Source organism: Capricornis sumatraensis, chromosome 3 (genome assembly GCF_032405125.1).
Source record: "Capricornis sumatraensis isolate serow.1 chromosome 3, serow.2, whole genome shotgun sequence".
NCBI classification, from domain to species: Eukaryota; Metazoa; Chordata; class Mammalia; order Artiodactyla; family Bovidae; genus Capricornis; species Capricornis sumatraensis.
The window spans coordinates 134725302-134744662 of record NC_091071.1 but is presented as its reverse complement, the minus strand read 5'-3'; the positions used below and the strand labels follow the sequence as shown (position 1 = coordinate 134744662).

At 41.3% G+C, this 19361-nt stretch overlaps 2 protein-coding genes across 2 annotated transcripts in view; both read left to right on the top strand.

The window, feature by feature from the left end:
* ALS2 (alsin Rho guanine nucleotide exchange factor ALS2) overlaps positions 1 to 6863 on the top strand; it is a 59750-nt gene extending 52887 nt beyond the window's left edge. Inside the window, exons 27-34 of the mRNA XM_068969245.1 lie at positions 1157 to 1314; positions 2148 to 2270; positions 2789 to 2965; positions 3674 to 3719; positions 3937 to 3998; positions 4590 to 4739; positions 4829 to 4925; positions 5575 to 6863. Coding sequence (XP_068825346.1) covers positions 1157 to 1314; positions 2148 to 2270; positions 2789 to 2965; positions 3674 to 3719; positions 3937 to 3998; positions 4590 to 4739; positions 4829 to 4925; positions 5575 to 5613 — 852 coding nt within the window. The 3' untranslated portion in view covers positions 5614 to 6863. The remainder of the gene's footprint in view (positions 1 to 1156; positions 1315 to 2147; positions 2271 to 2788; positions 2966 to 3673; positions 3720 to 3936; positions 3999 to 4589; positions 4740 to 4828; positions 4926 to 5574) is intronic.
* Positions 6864 to 16579: 9716 nt separating this feature from the next.
* MPP4 (MAGUK p55 scaffold protein 4) overlaps positions 16580 to 19361 on the top strand; it is a 45244-nt gene continuing 42462 nt past the window's right edge. Inside the window, exons 1-3 of the mRNA XM_068969282.1 lie at positions 16580 to 16667; positions 17706 to 17827; positions 19227 to 19304. Coding sequence (XP_068825383.1) covers positions 16580 to 16667; positions 17706 to 17827; positions 19227 to 19304 — 288 coding nt within the window. The remainder of the gene's footprint in view (positions 16668 to 17705; positions 17828 to 19226; positions 19305 to 19361) is intronic.

Genomic DNA, 19361 nt, shown 5'->3' with positions numbered 1-19361 from the left:
GTCTTGTTAATTAATGATACAACTAACACAGTATATCATTCAGATGTACTCACAGCTTATTGTTACTCATATCCTGTTTTTGTTTTCTTAATATATCTTTTGTTAATTCTCTGACTGCTAAGAGCACATTTCCACCTAAAGATTGGCTGATTATGATGGTAGAAATTTATAAGTTTTGTAAATGTTCAAGGGGATTCTGGACATCTAGGGTCAGAGTTTAAAATGACTTTCTGTTTGTAACATTGCTGCTGCTGCTGCTGCTAAGTCGCTTCAGTCGTGTCCGACTCTGTGCAACCCCAGAGACGGCAGCCCACCAGGCTCCCCCATCCCTGGGATTCTCCAGGCAAGAACACTGGAGTGGGTTGCCATTTCCTTCTCCAATGCATGAAAGTGAAAAGTGAAAGTGAAGTCGCTCAGTCATGTCTGACTCTTAGCAACCCCATGGACTGCAGCCCACCAGGCTCCTCTGTCCATGGGATTTTCCAGGCAAGAGTACTGGAGTGGGGTGCCATTAGCAAACTAAAAGTTATATAAAGAAGGCACTCCACCCTCACCCGATGGTTATGCTCTCTTTGCTTCCTTCTCCAACCCTGTGAAATCAGACCACAGTTTAAAGTATGACATGCGTTGATGTAGGGGTGCAGGAAGGAGTATTAGGAGAAATCAAGGGAACTGAACAGTGACTGTTTCAACTCTTATTATTCAGTTTTCTGCAAGGTAACATTTCATGTATTTTTCTTGACATTTAAGGTATGTTATCTTTCTTTTCTTTTTCCCTTTGACTGGGCCACATGGCATGTGGGATCTCAATTTTCCAACCAGAGATTGAACTTATACAGTGCAAGTGCAGAGTCTTAGCCACTGGACTGCCAGGGAATTCCCTTAGAACCTTTCTTTTAATGATGTTATTCTATATCAGTATATCCAAAGCTATTTTTCCAAAATGTTAATAGGATTCTTTGATTAAGGATTCCTACTCCATATAATTTGGGTAGAATTAACGCTTTCAGAGAAGTTGAAGTATTTAAATATTCCTGGTCCAAAAAGTAGACTGTTGATGCTTTGAAAATTGTTTATCACTTATGAAATTGTTTATTTTGATTGTTTCCGCTGTTGGTGCACACTGACTGGCTGCACTGGTTCTCTTCCTGCTCAGGCCTGCGACACTCCTCTGCACCCGCTAGGCAGGCTTGTGGAGACTCTGGTTGCAGTGTATAGAATGACATATGTGGGTGTGGGAGCCAACCGTCGGCTACTGCAGGAGGCTGTGAAGGAGATTAAGTCCTACCTTAAGCGAATTTTCCAGCTGGTGAGGTGAGAGAGCTTTTCATGTCAGCAGGGTGTGGAAATACTAGTTTACACTCATGCTTGGGTGGCTTCACCCTGAATCTAGAGATTACAGCTTTGCGAGGAGTCACGAATGTTCCGCTTTACTGCAGAAATTATTCATCAGGAAAATGGTTTTATGCCACAGATCCTTCAGTAGATTAGTGAAAACATTTTTACTTTGTGTTCATAGCCATTGTAACTTATTTCCTCTATGCCTTTCTTACTCATTAAGTATAATAAAAGGCTAAAAATAAATTTTTAATACCAATTTTGGTATGACATATAGGAGTCTTATTTGGAGTTAATCTCTAGGCAAAGTTGTGTCTCTAAAACCTAGCCTAACCTAAAACCTGAAGAAAACAAAGTCTAATAGGAAGTTTTATCCCTGAGTATTTATGTTCTGTCAGGCTTCCCAGGTGGTGCAGTGATAAAGAACCTGCCTCCCAGTATAGGAGATGCAAGAGACGCAGGTTCAATCCCTGGGTCAGGCAGATACCCTGGAGGAGGAATTGGCAACCTATTCCAGTATTCTTGTCTGGAGAACCCCATGGACAGAGGACCCTGGCAGGCTATAGTCCGTAGGGTCACAAAGAGTGGGACACGACTGAGCACACATGCATTCGTTAGCTACATTGTTAATTTTATCCTGTAAAAAGCATTAGTTAAGACTCTTAAGGGAATCGGCATTTTCATTAATAATTGATATGAAGTTTGATTTAATTGGTCCTTAAGAGGATTAAATAATGGAAATCTGTTTTTACTCTTTTTATTCGCTCTAGAGATGTAACTGTATGATGATTTTTTTTATTCTTCCTTAGGTTCTTATTTCCTGAGCTTCCTGAAGAGGGCAGCACAATTCCTCTCTCTGCCCCTCTGCCGACCGAAAGGAAATCCTTCTGTACTGGGAAGTCAGATTCCAGATCTGAATCACCAGAGCCAGGGTGAGTAGAGCTGGGTGGAGATGGTGAAGAAAGAGGATGGGAACCAAGTGATCTTACGCAGAGAATCCCAGGAAAAATTCTTTTCTCTAGATCTGTTTCCTTCTTTTTAAAATAGTTTGGTTGGATTAGGTGATCTCTGAGGTTTCTTTTAGATCTCAAGTTCTGTTAGCCAAATGCCATGAAGCTATGACCACAGATGACTAGGCACAAAGGCTGATGAGCAAAGTAGATCATTTTGCCCCAGTTCAACAGAGAAGTCAGCCTTAAAATGGAAACACACCGGGCTTTCATTTAGATTTTGAGCCTATGAAAAGAATTCACAGGTGACCCAAGACAAAACTCTGAGGCCATAGGTAAACTTCTCATGTTAACTCCTTACATAAAAGAAGTAATATAACTGCTTCTTTACTCAAAATTTCCCACTTTTACTTTCCACTTCGAGAAAATGAAGCTCCATGTTTGATTCTATATTCAGTTTTAATATTAAGGGTTCTCCGTCTCCCTGTGATGTTTTGTAGCTATGTGGTAACAGGTTCTGGGTTACTGCTTCCTGTCCTCCTACCTCGGCTCTACCCACCACTGTTCATGCTGTACGCCCTGGATAATGATCGTGAGGAGGACGTTTACTGGGAATGTGTTCTCCGGCTAAATAAGCAGGCAGACCTTGCTCTTTTGGGCTTCCTTGGGGTGCAGAGGTCAGTACAGTAATGATGAATGGGATCTAGTGGTTTTAACTCAAAATGCAAACAGCATTATCAGGAATTTGGTACTTTGATATTTAATTAAATATATGATTTGCAGTTATTACTTTATTGCCTGTTTTTACCAAAATAGTGATATTTAAAAATCTTTATTTCTGAGAATCTTTAGATGTGAGTTTGAAATCTGATTATTCTTCTGAATATATGTAAATAATTTGAGTTTTTCCTGACTGATATTTTGGCAGTTCTTCAAAGCCAAGTACATGTATTCACATTTTCAGAAAAGGTTGATTGTATTCAGTCTCTGGCATTCTTCTTTCCCTTCTTTCCTCTTCTCTTCCCTCCCTCCCTTCCCATCTACAATTTCTAATTAAAAGTTTAGAAGTGCCCTTTTTTATTGTAAGGCGTTGTTTCCTATAATCCAAGGAAACAGTCAGTAATTATACTTTCTAGAAGTGTTATGATAAAGCTGATTACCCCAGCACCCAATGATTATAGATTTGTGCTATTAGAAAAAAGTGATTGAGCCTTAACTGGAAAGTAAATGTTTTCAGTGGACTGGTTTAATAGTAAAAACTAAGTAACTGAGATAGTTATTTAAAGTGGGGACAGGAAAGTCAATCTAGTCATTAACTGTTTTTATGGGACTTAACCTACCATCAGACACAAACACATATTAACAACGTATGGATTCCATTGTAGGAAATTTTGGCCAGTGACCTTGTCAGTCCTTGGAGAGAGTAAAAAGGTATAGTAGATTATGGTTTCCTTAGCAAATATGCTTTTGTTTGTTGTGGGGGATTAGAGATAGCAAAAAAATTTCCATTTTACTTTGATAGTATAGTATACAAGCATAAGTTATTCACTTAAGACGTGCATTCTGTGATTGGTGTCGTTTATGTTTATTGTCACTGCAAAAGACAGCTTTCTTCTTTGACCTTTATCAGTCCTTTTTTTTTTTGCAGGTTTTGCCAACCACGAAAGATGCTTGTTTTGCTTCAGCTGTGGAATGTCTGCAACAGATCAGGTGATCTCTGCTTTGTTGAAAGTTACATAAATCAAAAGAGTGGTTAGTTTATTAAGATATTGATGAAATCTTATATTTACCTAAACTCTAGTCCCCCCACACCCAACCCCCCAAGATGGTGTCAAACTGAGCCTGGCTATCAGAAAGACTCTTGAGACATTTGGGTTACCTTTTACTCTACAAGCCCCTTGCATTTTCAGAAGTGGTGGAGAGCCTACCCAGCAATTATCTACATAATCATATCTTTAGCCAAAGGGAAATTAAGCTTCTTACTCGGAGAAGAGCATGTATTAGGACAGTAAAGTTCCATGTGGATAAAAGGAGGTGATCTATGACTTAGTGAATTCTTTCATGTGAACCATTGATGGTTGGAGGCTTCTTTCCTCAAAGAATCATAGGCATACAGATGTCATCCCTTCCAGTGACTCCTTTTGCCTTATGTGTCCAGCTTAAGGCACATGAGCCCTTAGAGTATATTGTCAAACAATGTCAAATGGCTCTACTAAGAAAACAACCATAGGCTATATTTTGTCATTTCTTTCTAGTTTTTAATTGTTTTTTTTGTTGTTGTTGTTTGTTTGTTTACAACAGCACAACGTTTACCCCATCAGACAAACTAAAAGTCATCCAGCAGACTTTTGAAGAGATCTCTCAGAGTGTCCTGGCATCACTTCAGGAAGACTTCCTGTGGTCCATGGATGACTTATTCCCTGTTTTCTTATATGTGGTGCTCCGGGCTAGGTGACCAATCTCTTCTAACTTAGATACATTCAGAAGTAGGACGTACATATAAGCAGAAGTAACTCAATATCTCTTTCTCGTTGGGGCAGGATTAGGAATTTAGGCTCTGAGGTACACCTCATCGAGGATCTAATGGACCCATATCTTCAGCATGGAGAACAGGGTATAATGTTCACTACTTTGAAGGTAAAGTATAGATATTATTTAATATTTTATTATGTTAGAGTCTCTCCTTCATTTACCATATTGTGAATCTTTTATTAACCACCTTCTTTTATATAAAACTTTAATGCAAACATTAAGTGCCTTTAGAGCACATATTGTTAATATTTAAAATATATACTATATTAAAGAAAAGTAGAATCGGTCAGTCTCAAAATACTAAAGCAAGTTATCCAATCCTCTGACTCAGTAGGTCTAGAATGATGCTTAATCTCAACCTGTGTGTTTATCAAACATGTTGGTGATTCTGATTACACTTGTTTGTGTATCTTATATTGATCATCAACATATTCTAAATGTCCAGTTAATAGTAGCTTAGCAAATTAAGATATTTCTGCTCAATGACAGATGTTAAACAGCTTGAAAAAAATTTTTTTGTCTGTTCTAGAATCAGAATTTTACAAAGTTTTCTTTCTATTAATTATACCTAGGCAAAGTAGACATGGGATAGGATAGGGGGACTGGAAGAAAACAGGGGAAAATATGAAAGCAGCTGATTTTGTTGAGCAGTCAGTATTCATAAAGGAGTTCCTTTCTTAGTCCCATGTGCATTATTATGTTTATGTAATTTCTTTTAAAGTAAATTTTAAATGGTTTTAAACTTTTCTTTCAGGCATGTTACTATCAGATCCAGCGTGAGAAGCTTAACTAGGCTGCATAACAGCTTGACAACTGGATTATCTATTCAGAGTGTTTCAGCACCATCTGGTGTCTTCCTGTAGCAACAAAAAAGAACAGTGTTGAAATTAGGACGTTGTCTTATTTTGGTTGTTATTTCTGAGCCTTGCTAGTGATTGGAGCTCTGAGCCCAGAATAAAAGACTGTATGGTGGAAAGGGAGGGCAGAAAAGGAGGTAGAAATCAGGTTAGACCAGCCCCTGGCCTGTGTTGTTTCCCAAGTATCATACATCTGCTGTTGGAAAAACGAGGCTATCCCTTCCTATGGTAAAGAGTATATCAGCTCATGAACTTGTAGGATAAAATTCTCAGTGTGGCTTCTTACATTAAAGAGGTTGATGAATATTTTTGAGTTTCTGGTTTGCCTGCAGTCACCCCAGACCCCTTTGCAAGGAACACTTTGTACTTGAACTATAGTAGCCACACCATGCCTTCCAGAATTCCTTGCAATCATGTGTGCACCATGCTTCTTTGCTGAGGGAAGGGGAAAGAGGAACTTTTAAACTGCAATTTTAACTTTTTCTAAGCTTTTCCACCAGGGCATTTATTCGTGATGGAAAGGTTCTGTGAGGTTACTACTTCTACACCCTGACCCTAAACATGGAGCACACCCAAATAGGAGTCTGCTGCTTCCCGATGAGAAAGAACATAGGAATTGTGTTCTTGGATTCCTTACAATGCTCCAGAGTGGATACACTGGAATTCAGACACTGACTCTGAGCTGCTGTGGAACCTCATTCATCCACGTGCAAACGCTGTGTTCCAGGACCTGTGAAAGCCTGAAAGGCTTTTACATGCAAGCTGTTTTTTAAAATAGGACTAGAGACTGGGAAATATGGAAGCAAAGAACTGCGTCCATCCTTGACCTGGTGTTGCGGTTCCTCCCTGTACCTTGCACTGAACTCACGGAGGGGAAGGAGAAGGAAACTCACTTTGGCTTTTCCCATCTCAAAAGTATTGTGACACCTCAGCCTTTTATTGTTTTGCTTTTCACCATTTTTAAATGTCCTATTGTAAGTGGTTGGTTTACACTGTACAAATAACACTAGTAGCTATTCTGGATAACATAGGTGCTCTTCCCCATCTCATCTCCTCTACACCAGGGTGAGCGTTTGGAGTGTCCTCCTCCTTCTTCATGTTAACATCTGCAGATGTTAATCGATTTTGAAAAAGGATTATGGTTTCTGCTCTACTTTATAATCAAGACAAGTGTTTATTAAAATACTGTTTTGGAATGTTGGCTGTAATGTAACAGCAATTTTCATAATAAAAGACATTCATATTTATGAGGTGGTTTTATGATTGTGAAAGAAATGACACTGGGCCACCTAAAAATTTAAAAGAAATCCAAGTCTAGTTATTTGGGGGTGGGGGCTTTGCCTGCTGCGTTGTAATCCATGCCTCTTTGTACAGGCCTCAGAGATCCCACGGAGTTTTAGTGCTCTCTTTCTTTAAAATAGACATAAATTTATAGCACCTTTGCTGACAAAGAACAAATTAAATTTCTGACCCTAATAAACTGAGGACAAGGGTCTTAAGAGAAATGGTACTATTATTTCTTTGAATAAGATATATTTTGATAGTTACAAGGTAAATTTTTTCCCTTCCTAAACAGATTCAGAGAAGGGAAAATGGAGGATTTAAAATTCTGGCTAAAAGTATTAGGCATTAGTTAATTATATACCAGTTGTAATGTCTTCCCGGGTAGCATTTACCAGGATGGGCCTCATTATTGGAAAGAGACCAACGCTTAAAGTTTATGTTAAGCACTTTACGTTTCCATTAACAATTGTTTTGATTTTGGGATAAAAATGCACAAGTTTCACATTTGGCTTGTAAAGACAGATTTACTGAATGACCCCTTTAGAGGGAGAGAGAGGGATAATTCTAGAAACTGACAGACTTGAAACCTGCTACTGAAGTTCTCAAATGATCGTAGGCTATCTTAATTCTAAGAGAAGAGTTACAGTTCATTCTTTTATTGGGAATCTTGAAAGTCAGTTATTCCATTATTTGACTCTGTATTTATACTTTTCAGAAAGCATATTAAAACTTTTAAGTTTTCAGTCCCCTTGAGGGGAAAACCTCAAGGATAAGTCGCCAGGCCAACGCCTGCACGTAGAGATACCTAGCCTTGATGCAGCACCCTACGTAGGTCTGACACGTGTGTGCTGTCTGCCCACAGCCCCGTGGGGCAGGTGTTAACCCCTGGATCTTGTAGACAAGCAGAGGCTGGAATTTTCTGACTATCCGAACTGGGACTCCAAACTGGAATTTCCCTACTCTTAATTCCAGTGCTTTTTCCTACTGCAGGTGCCAGAGATGTCATTTCATAGCTGGGCTACTCCTAAGTAGAAAAGCAGTTGCAAATTTTTAATAAAGTTAAGTGCTTTTGATAAAATACACTGTGCTCAAACAGTCACAAATGTATCACATTCCTAGTTTGAGCTTCCATCTGAAACAGAGAGTAAAGGAATGCCATCTGTCTAATTTAGGATGAAAGGGCTGGTAAACCTTTCAGTTCAGTTCAGTTCATTTCAGTCACTCAGTCATGTCTGACTCTTTGCGACCCCATGAATCGCAGCACGCCAGGCCTCCCTGTCCATCACCATCTCCCAGAGTTCATTCAAACTCACATCCATCGAGTTGGTGATGCCATCCAGCCATCTCATCCTCTGTCGTCCCCTTCTCCTGCCCCCAATCCCTCCCAGCATCAGAGTCTTTTCCAATGAGTCAACTCTTCGCGTGAGGTGGCCAAAGTACTGGAGTTTCAGCTTTAGCATCATTCCATCCAAAGAACACCCAGGACTGATCTCCTTTAGAATGGTCTGGTTGGCTCTCCTTGCAGTCCAAGGGACTCTTGAGTCTTCTCCAAAACCACAGTTCAAAAGCATCAATTCTTTGGCGCTCAGCCTTCTTCACAGTCCAACTCTCCCATCCATACATGACTATTGGAAAAACCATAGCCTTGACTAGATGGACCTTTGGTAAACCTTTAACAGCTGCCATTTGGTCTTAACTCTGCCTGGCTGCCAGGGGTATGTACCCTCGCTCATCCTGCTTCCAAATATTCTTCCTGCTGTCATCGCCCTGAAAATTTTTCAAAAAAGAGGTAGCTCCCACCTGAGATAGAGAATGGGCTGTTAGGATCAGAACAGTCACTTAGTAGGGACCTTCCATGAACAGTTTGAAAAGGCAAAAAGATATCACACTGAAAGATGAACAACCCAGGTCAGTAGGTGCCCAGTATTTTCTGGAGAAGAGTGGAGAAATAACTCCAGGAAGAACAAAGAAACAGCCAAAGCAAAAACAATGCCCAGTTGTGGATGTGACTGGTGATGGAAGTAAAGTCCAATGCTGTAAAGAACAATATTGCATAGGAAGCTGGAATGTTATGTCCATGAATTAAGGTGAATTGGAAGTGGTCAAACAGGAGATGGCAAGAGTGAACATTGACATTTTAGGACTCAGTGAACTAAAATGGACCGGAATGGGCAAACTTAAGTCAAATGACCATTATATCTACTACTGTAAGAATCCCTTAGAAAAATGGAGTACTCTCATAGTCAGCAGAGTCTGAAATGTAGTACTTGGGTGCAATCTCAAAAACAACAGAATGATCTCTGTTCATTTCCAAGGCAAACCATTCTATATCACAGTAATCCAAGTCTATGACCCAACCAGTAATGCTGAAGAAGCTGAAGTTGAACGGTTCTATGAAGACCTACAAGACCTAGAACTAACACCCCAAAATGATGTCCTTTTCATTATAGGGGACTGGAATACAAAAGTAGGAAGTCAAGAAATACCTGGAGTAACAGGCAAATTTGGCCTTGGAGTACAGAGCGAAGCAGGTCAAAGGCAGAGTTTTGCCAAGAGAACACACTGGTCATGGCAAACACCCTCTTCCAATAACACAAGAGACAACTCTACACATGGACATCACTAGATGGTCAACACCAAAATCAGATTCATATATTCTTTGCAGCCAAAGATGAAGAAGCTCTATACAGTTAGCAAAAACAAGACTGGGAGCTGACTGGCTCAGATCATGAACTCCTTATGGCCAAATTCAGACTCAAATTGAAGAAAGCAGGGAAAACCACTAGACCATGCAGGTATGGCCTAAATCAAATTCCTTAACGATTACACAGTGGAAGTGACAAATAGATTCAAGGGAATAGATCTGATAGAGTGCCTGAAGAACTATGGACAGAGGTTTGTGACATTGTAGAGGAGGCAGTGATCAAGAACATCCCCAAGAAAAAGAAATGCAAAAAGGCAAAGTGGTTGTCTGAGGAGGCCTTACAAATAGCTGAGAAAAGAAGAGAAGCTAAAGGCAAAGGAGAAAAGGAAAAATAAAAGCATCTGAATGCAGAAATCCAAAGAATAGCAAGGAGAGATGAGAGCCTTCTTCAGTGATCAATGCAAAGAAATAGAGGAAAACAATAGAAAGGGAAGGGACTAGAGACCTCTTCAAGAAAATTAGAGATACCAAGGGAACATTTCATGCCAAGATGGGCTGGATAAAGGACAGAAATGTTATGGGCCTAACAGAAGCAGAAGATATTAAGAAGAGATGGCAAGGATACACAGAAGAATTATGCAAAAGATCTTCATGACCCAGGTAACCATGATTTTGTGATCACTTACCTAGAGCCATACATCCTGGAATGTGAAGTCAAGTGGGCTTTAGGAAACATCACTATGAACAAAGCTAGTGGAAGTGATGGAATTTCAGTTGAGCTATTTCAAATCCTAAAAGATGATGCTGTGAAAGCACTGCACTCAATATGCCAGCAAATTTGGAAAACTCAGCAGTGGCCACGGGACTGGAAAAAGTCAGTTTTCATTCCACTCCCAAAAGCAATGCCAAAGAATGTTCAAACTATTGCACAATAGCACTCATCTCGCAAGCTAGGAAAGTAATGCTCAGAATTTTCCAAGCCAGGCTTCAACAGTACATGAACTGTGACCTTCCAGATGTTCAAGCTGGATTTAGAAAAGGAAGAGAAACCAGAGATCAAATTGCCAATATCTGTTGGATTATTGAAAAAGCAAGAGTTCCAGAAAAACATCTACTTTATTGACTATGCCAAAGCCTTTGACTGTGTGGATCACAACAAACTGGAAAATTCTGAAAGAGATGGGACTACCAGACCACCTGACCTGCCTCCTGAAAAACCTGTATGCAGGTCAGGAAGCTACAGTTAGAACTGGGCATGGAACAAGAAACTGGTTCCAAGTCAAGAAAGGAGTACATCAGGGCTGTATGTCGTCACCCTGCTTATTTAATGTATATGCAGAGTACATCATACAAAATGCTAGTCTGGATGAAGCACAAGCTGGAATCAAGATATATGGGAGAAATATCAATAACCTCATATATGCAGACGCCCTTGTGGCAGAAAATGAAGAACTAAACAGCTTCTTGATGAAAGTGAAAGAGAAGAGTGAAAAAGTTGGCTTAGAAGTCAACCTTCAGAAAACTAAGATCATGGCATCTGGTCCCATCACTTCATGGCAAATGGGGAAACAATGGAAACAGTGACAGACTTTATTTTTGGGGGCTCCAAAATCACTGCAGATGGTGACTGCAGCCATGAAATTAAAAGACCCTTGCTCCTTGGAAGAAAAGAACCAACCTAGATAGCATATTAAAAAGCAGAGGCATTACTTTGCCAACAAAGATCTGTCTAGTCAAGTCTACGGTTTTTCCAGTAGTCATGTATGGATGTGAGAGCTGGACTATAAAGAAAGCTGAGTGCCAAAGAATTGATGCTTTTGAACTGTGGTGTTGGAGAAGACTCTTGAGAGTCCCTGGGACTACCATGAGATCAAACCAGTCACTCCTAAAGGAAATCAGCCCTGAATATTCATTGGAAGGACTGATGATGAAGCTGAAGCTCCAATACTTTTGGCTACCTGATTCGAAGAACTGACTCCTTGGAAAAGACCCTGATGCTGGGAGAGATTGAAGGCGTGAGGAGAAGGGGACGACAGAAGATGAGATGGTTGGATGGCATCACGGACTCAATGGACATGAGTTTGAGCAGCTATAGGAGTTGGTAATGGACAGGGAGACCTGGTGTGCTGCAGTCCATGGGGTTGCAAAAAGTTGGAGTGACTGAACTGAACTCAGTGACTGAGTGAGTGAACTGAACTTCCAGAAGGAAATCATCTATCAGTCTCATTATTACTGGATGAAGAGTCTTCCATTTTTTTCCTCACCATAATGTGAGAAGATTAATAAGGCAGCTTTTACTTTCAAGTATCAGTTTTTCCTTAGATTTCAATAAAGATGCTATTGTCTATCATGGGGTGTCTTTTCCTGAAATAGTCAACAAAAATATTCATCTTTTTTTGGTTAGCTATGTGCTGGCCATCAGAAAATACTAAAGTGAAGGTTTTAAAATGATATGTTGGATTTTTCAATGCAAGAAACCAGTGCTCGGAACACGTAGAAGATTTGTAACGGGAGGCTTAAGAGTAATTTAGTGGTGAGGTGGGGTTAGGCTTCCATGGATTAGATCAAAGAGGATGCACCGAGGTTTTATCTAGAACAGTGAGGTGACTTTGGCACCTAATAGCCCACTGGTATTTCCTGCTAAAGCTTTTCTCTGCATAGGAGCAGCGTTACATGTTTGCAGTCTTGCAGGTAAGAGACCCAGCCAGATGACCCCCAGTTACCGGAAGAGATCTATTAATACAAATGTCTGTCTGTCTGTCAATTTTTAAGAGCTAAAAATTCTGAGTGATAATTGAATGCTTTAGTTGCATCATATCCTAAAGTCTATGGAGAATTTTTTGATTTTGAAAGAGCAGGTTTTGCTTTGAGAAACCCTTTCTTAAATATGGAATAATGAATTGCTGTGGAGACTAAGTAAAGCTGAACATTTGTCTTAGTCCCAGTCAGTAGCCTTTTGACCCAGAGGAAGCCAGCCATTTTTGTACAGGCCGTTTCTCATTGTTAAGTTTCAGGTGCTTTTTTCAGCTTTGTCTAGTAGAAAGCATTGTTTTGAAAAATAAGCATAATATGGGTAAGAATTGTGGCATTTAATAATAATCACTATATTTTTTAAAGTTCACATATATTGATTTTTAAAGTAACATTAGGGCGAATTTCTTAGGTGTCAATAATACTAATGCAGCTTCTAAGTTAATGATAAGAACTGGCCATGCTTCCTGTGTTACTTAGCTCAGGACTGCCTATGGTTGGCTATTACAGTCTCAATCAAGAATTCTCTTCCTCAAGACAGAAATAGATTAAGTCTCAGCTGATGGTCATAAAAAGGCAGGCAAGGAAAGGACATCACAATCTTTTGCCAGGGACTAGCATGTTTCAGGACTAAATATGGGGGGAAAAAAGGAGGAAAACATTTGTCTTTACTACTTGTGAAATCTTCTGAATACCCCACTGGGTGTCAGATTCCTTATCTGTAAGATTGCATTTGTTTGCCTCAAGGATCTGTCATCCTCGATCCAGGTCTTGACAAGGAATGAGGCTGAAGGCAGTATTCTTGCAGGGAAAATCCCATGGACAGAGGAGCCTGGCAGACTGCAGTCCTTGGGGTTGCCAAGAGTCAGATGCGACTGAGTGACTGAGCACACACACACTTCAGTAATTAGAACTCACTGTAGAAACCTTCTATAAAGGCTTCTCAGGTGGCTCAGTGGTAAAGAATCTGCCTGCCAATGCAAGAGACGTGAGTTTGAACCCTGGGTCAGGAAGATCCCCTGGAGAAGGAAATGGCAACCCACTCCAATACTCTTGCCTGGGAAATCCCATGAACAGAGGAGCTTGGTGGGCTACAGTCCATGGGGTCACAAAGGAGTCAGACATGACTTAGCAACTAAACAACAGTGTCAGAGAATGTTTGGGCTTCCCAGGTGGCACTAGTGGTAAAGAACCTGCCTGCCAATGTGGGAGACAAAAGAGACTCAGGTTCGCCCCTGGGTCAGGAAGATACCCTGGAGGAGGGCATGGCAACCCCTTCAGTATCCTTGCCTGGACAATCCCACACACAGAGGAACCTGGTGGCCTACAGGCCATGGGGTTGCACGGAGTCAGACATGACTGATGGGGCTTGGCACACAGGCACACAGAAACCACAGTCTGTCTGTAAGTTCCTCTCAGTTTCATCTCAGGAGTCTGCAGTCTCCAGTGTCCCCATATGCTGCATGGATAGGCCTGGTTGGGCACACTGTCATCTGGGCATTAAATATGGAAGAATTATGGCTCACCCACAGTGCACACATAGCATCATTGTCTAATTCACACTGCCTTACCAAGAACATACAATTTGTGAGAAGCATTTTAAGAAGTTGCCCAAATATGATGGCTTGGTGTTAGACTCATCTCTTTGCTCTGAATTTTGTCTGGCAGGCACCTCATCTCCCTTTTCAAACCCTACCTTGGAAGTGCTCCCCTCCAGGGAGAAAGATGAGTCGTATAAGCAACTTTTGTGCTAAATGATTCAATAGAGGCTCAAAAATTGGAATGCAGAACAAGGCAGGATTTAAACCGAATTGGGGCTGGGTAGGGCGGGTGGTGCTGAGCAAGGCAAAAGTTTATGATGTCAAGTTTTGGCAGAATCTAGCAAACTAGAAAACTTCAGTGTGACTGGGCAAGAATGTGTATGGCAAGTCTGTCTAAGATTTCATAACAGCTTTCTGCTTTGCTCTTCTCACTGCCTTAGAATTGAGAGACTACACGATGATCTGTCTTTTCCTAGACATCCTCCCTGAGTCAACCCCACAGTCTCTCTGGATTCTAGACAGTGGTTCTCAGCCTCATCTGATTCAATACCCACATCTTTAACAACTAATGTGAAATGCTCCTTTTTAAAAAAAAATCCCAATTTATTCATTATTATCCTCCTGTAACAAGTACTGGCAGTGCCCTACACTTATCCCTTTTGATGCATTCTGCATCTACACTCTCTGAATGCACACAGGAAGCAGGCTGGAAGGCCCAGAAGTAACGTTTTCTGGGGAAAACCCTCAACCCGTATCTGGCAGCATTGGGGTATAAATAACCCCACTCCCTGACCCTTGTCTCTCCATGGGTTAAGCACCATAGTACCCAGAGCAGCTTCTTGCTTGATAACACCTTTTACTGTCTTTCCCCCCTTGCCCTGTCTTAATACCCCACTCCCCTGCTAATGTTCTGGATCAACTTCCAAGCAAATCACCTCATTAGAAGCCTTGCTTGGTGTTTGATTCTGGGGGAACCCAGACTAATGCACTTACTTACATGAAACAAACAAACAAACAAATCCTAGTAATAATGAGAAAGAGAAATTAAGTAAATGTGGCTGGTAAGATACTATTACAATGTATAAAATGGGATATCATTATACCAAAAGATATAATGAAGTAACACGTTTGCACCTATAAAAGAATTCTCTAGGGAATCAGTGGCTTTGAATGCAGATAGCCACAGCCACAGCCTGGTGTGTTGTAGTGTGTACTATATACTGTAAGCAGCTTTACCATTAATGACATGGTTCTTCTGAAATAATGGACTTGATAAAGTCCAAGCAAAACAAAGTAAATTCATTCTTCAGTTATGGTAGTAACATTCCAGAAAATTCAATGTACATTAACACTGTGCAAAAATACTTTGTGTTTATACATAAGGAGAAGTTGAGTTTTGGTGTGTGTGTGCTAAGTCACCTTAGCCGTGTCTGACTCTTTGTGACCCTGTGGACTATAGCCCTCCAGGCTCCTCTGTCCATGGGATTCTCCAGGCAAGAGTACTGGAGTGGGGTGCCATTTCCTTCTCCAGGGGATCTTCCCGACCTAGGGATTGAACCCAGGTCTCTTATGTCTCCTACATTTGCAGGTGGGTTCTTTACCACTAGCACCACTGGGGTCAGATAATTATAAGTTTTCTGTTTTGTTTTTCTCAGTAACATGAGAGTCCAATGGGACATTTGAAAGTTTAGGGCCTGAAGTGACTTCCCATCATGTAGGGCAACTTCTCACTGTCAAACTAACTCAAAGAGCAGGGAGCATGTCTCCTTTGCCCTCGTTTCCTTGATTCTCGTCCTACTGGCTGAAATGTAGGCGTGATGGCTGGAGCTCCAGCCACCGTCTTAGAGCAGGAAGATAGGAATCGCACTGCATCCTGAGGATGCAGAGCGGTGGGCTGGAAGGAGCCTATTCCCTCACAATTTCAGGAGTGGGGCAGCCCTACTAGCCCTGGGTTGGCTCTGCCTCTGGGCTCTTACACGAGCAAGATATGAGCTACTCTGTTCAGCCACTACTGTTTGGGGTTTCTTTAAACCTACTTATAGCAATATATAAAATAAACTCTAATGGTATTTTCAGCAGCAATCCATAACTTTTGCAACTGTGACCAGTGTCATTGGTGCAATGAGAGGGAACAGGGCCAGATGGAGAGGCTAGATGGAGTCTAGAAGGCCCTTCCAAGCTCAGAATGGTGGCAAAATCAACAAGGCAAAGAGGTGGAAAATAAACAAATATAGCTTGGTCACTTGTTTAAAAAAAGAGGGGAACAGGGCCTTCCCTGGTGGTCCAGTGGCTAAGCCTCCATGCTCCCAATGCAAGTGACCCAGGTTCAATCCCTGGTCAGGGAACTAGATCCCACATGCTGCAACTAAGACCCAGCACAGCCAAATAAATAAATTAACACATTAAAAAATAAAGTATCAAAGTATTTATTTAAAAATGAATGAAAATAAAAAAAGAAGGGATAGAAGGAATGCTTTGTGAGTTTCCTTGTCCACACAGCTGGTGGTGGTGAATTTAGAGAGGACGCACCACTGGGCAGGATCATTTTATCTGATGTGGATCCTGGTGTATATGTAGCACAGAGTCCAAGGGCTGTGGGGCCAGCGTGACTGAATGAGCTGTGTGCTCTTTGTTGATCTGTTCCCTAGCTCTGAATCCTGTCTGAAATCTTGGGCAAGGAGGATGATACAGTCAGACAAAGGATCAGATCTTCCAGATGAAAAAGACAAGAAGGACGAGAAACTCTCTACGAGAACTAATCCAGAGAATGGTATGTGGTGCCAAGTTCCTTTTCTAGACCAGAAAGGCCTTTCAATGTCACTCTAACAATGTGATCCAATTTAGGGGCAGAAATTCTGATAGATTTATTCTGATTTCTATATGGAACTTGTTATACACTTTGAAGTGTCCTGTTGCATCTATAAGTGATACGTCCAAGCAATTTTTAAGGCAGAAAGAAAAGAAATCGATACAGCAGATTAAGAATCTCTTTTTTTCCTATCCCACAATGTTTTACTTCTATTTAGAACTTTGCAACCTGTTCACATTCAGAATACCATTGCAACAAATAGGATTTCTCTGAAAACACTTATAAAAACAAGCATTTGCTAAAATCTGTCCAGTCCCTTTAATAGTGGAACCCTGAGGTTTGTATTAAAAGCCTATTTATTGGGAGAGACTTCCCTGGTACTACAGTTGCTAAGACTCCTCACTCCCAAAGCAAGAGGCCTAGGTTCGATCCCTAGTCGGGGAACTCTCACATGCTGCAGCTAAAGACTCTGCAAGCTGCAACTGGAAGAGCCTGTGTGTCACAACTAAGACCCAGTGCAGACACAGACATGAGTAAGTATTTTCTAACAGCCTGCTGGGAGAGTTTTTCAATAAGAATTTTCATAAAGGGTAAATACAGATGACCGCATTTTTGAAGGATCCAGAAAACAACTATATAATTTTGGAATAAACCAGAGGCTGTTAGGACTGCGGAGGGGAAAGCGATACAGCTCTCATAAAAGTTTTCATCTGTATATTGTGATCTATTAGCTCATCTAATGTTAGCAAGAACTCTATAGCAAAGCAAACATACCCTCATTTTCTATAAGGAACTAGTTCCCAGAGAGTTGGACGGTTTTCTGAAGCACACACAGTGATAATAGAGCCAGAAGGTAGATCTTTCGGCTTTAAATGCAGTGTCCACTCCTCTCCTTTTGAGCCCTGGAGCCTCCTCATGGTCTGAATTGTCCTTCACGTTACGCCTGCCCTTCTTTCCGCCCTCATCTGCCACCCCATCTCTGCCCTGTCCTGTTCCTAGGGATCTCGCACCTCCTGAGGCTCGTGTTACAGGAGCTGAACCTGTTCTACAGCCGAGACGTGAACGGAGTGCGTCTCCTGTATGACCTCCTCCACTCCCCGTGGCTGCAGGCTCTGCTCAAGGTGAGCGCACCGCTGCTCTGAAGCCGTGGCCTTGGGAGCGGCACCTGCTCATCCGGCAGCGTCGCCTGTCACATGGCAGGAAAGCTCAACAGGGAAAAAGTTCAAGGAAGACCTACACAACCCCAAGTTCAGGAAGGAAGTTACTTGAGTGGAAAAGAATTCAGCAGCTCCTCTCTTTTCTGCCCCCACCTTCCTCTCTTCCAGGGGCCCCAGGGTCACAAAGCAGCCACTGAAAATGGCTATCGGCAACCCTATAAGCAGCTGTCCACGACCCTTTGTCCTTGAGGTCAACTCAGGACAAATAAAAAGTCTTTAAAATATCATTCCTCTTTGTTTTCATAAATTTGAAAATGAAATGTCCACAGTTGTGTTTAGGTATCTTAAGTTTTTCTTACTCTGAGGCTTTCTTTTATAAGTTGGCTGAAATTTCACACTATATAATAGCGTTTACTATCTGACTATAATTTTGTTCTTCTAAACAAATGTTATTATCAAGAAAGATCCTTTTGAAGTTATCTTTGGAGGATGTGTTTCCTTCACTTAGGTGTGAAATGTGGTCAGCCTTATGGTGCATATTAATATTATATTTTTTAAAGAGGTGTCAATGTATTTAGTGTGAACACAGAAGTACTCCTCACAGCACTGGCTTTAAAATACCTGATTTCTTTATCCATTGTTGGACACAGATTTTTTCTCCCATGTTTTGGCTTTTGTGTACCTGCTGAGTTACTCAGTTATGTCCAGCTCTTTGTGACCCCATGGGCTGTAGCCTGCCAAGCTCCTCTATCCATGGGATTCTTCAGGCAAGAATCCTGGAGTGGGTTGCCATTCCTTTTCCAGGGCATCTTCCCAACCCAGAGATCGAACCCAGGTCTCATATCTCCTGCACTGGCAGGTGAGTTCTTTACCACTAGTGCCACTTGGAGAGCCCTTGACTATTACAAATAAAGCCTCAGTGAACATGGGGTGCAGATATGTTTTTGAGATAGTGATTTCATTTTACTATATCCTCGGAAATGGGACGTCCAATGGAATATTATTCACCCATAAAGGGAGGAAATCCTCCTTTTGGGGGACAGCATGGAGGATCTCAAGGCATTATGTTAAGTGAAATAAGTCAGAGAAAGACAAATACCATGTCATCTCACTTGTATGTGGAATCTAAAAATGTGGAGAGAAATTAGTGGTTGCCAGGAGCTGGGGGATGGAGGAAATGGGGAGATGTTGGTCAAAAGGTACAAGCTTCTAATTATAAGGTGAAAAAGTTCTGGCAACCTAACAAACCTTATTAAAGGCTGGCACACAGGCTGCCCACATGCTGGCACCATTGCCCAGGCTGCTTCTCCCCTTGGCAAGCCTTTGCTCAGTACATCATTCTCTCCTCGCTGCCCCTCTGCAGGTTTATGACAGCCTCCAGGAATTCAAAGAGAAGAAGCTCGTTCCAGCCACACCCCATGCACAGGCGTTATCCTGTGAGGTGAGGTGTTTATTTTTCATCCAGAGAATAGTAGTTTTAACATGATGCCATTTTACT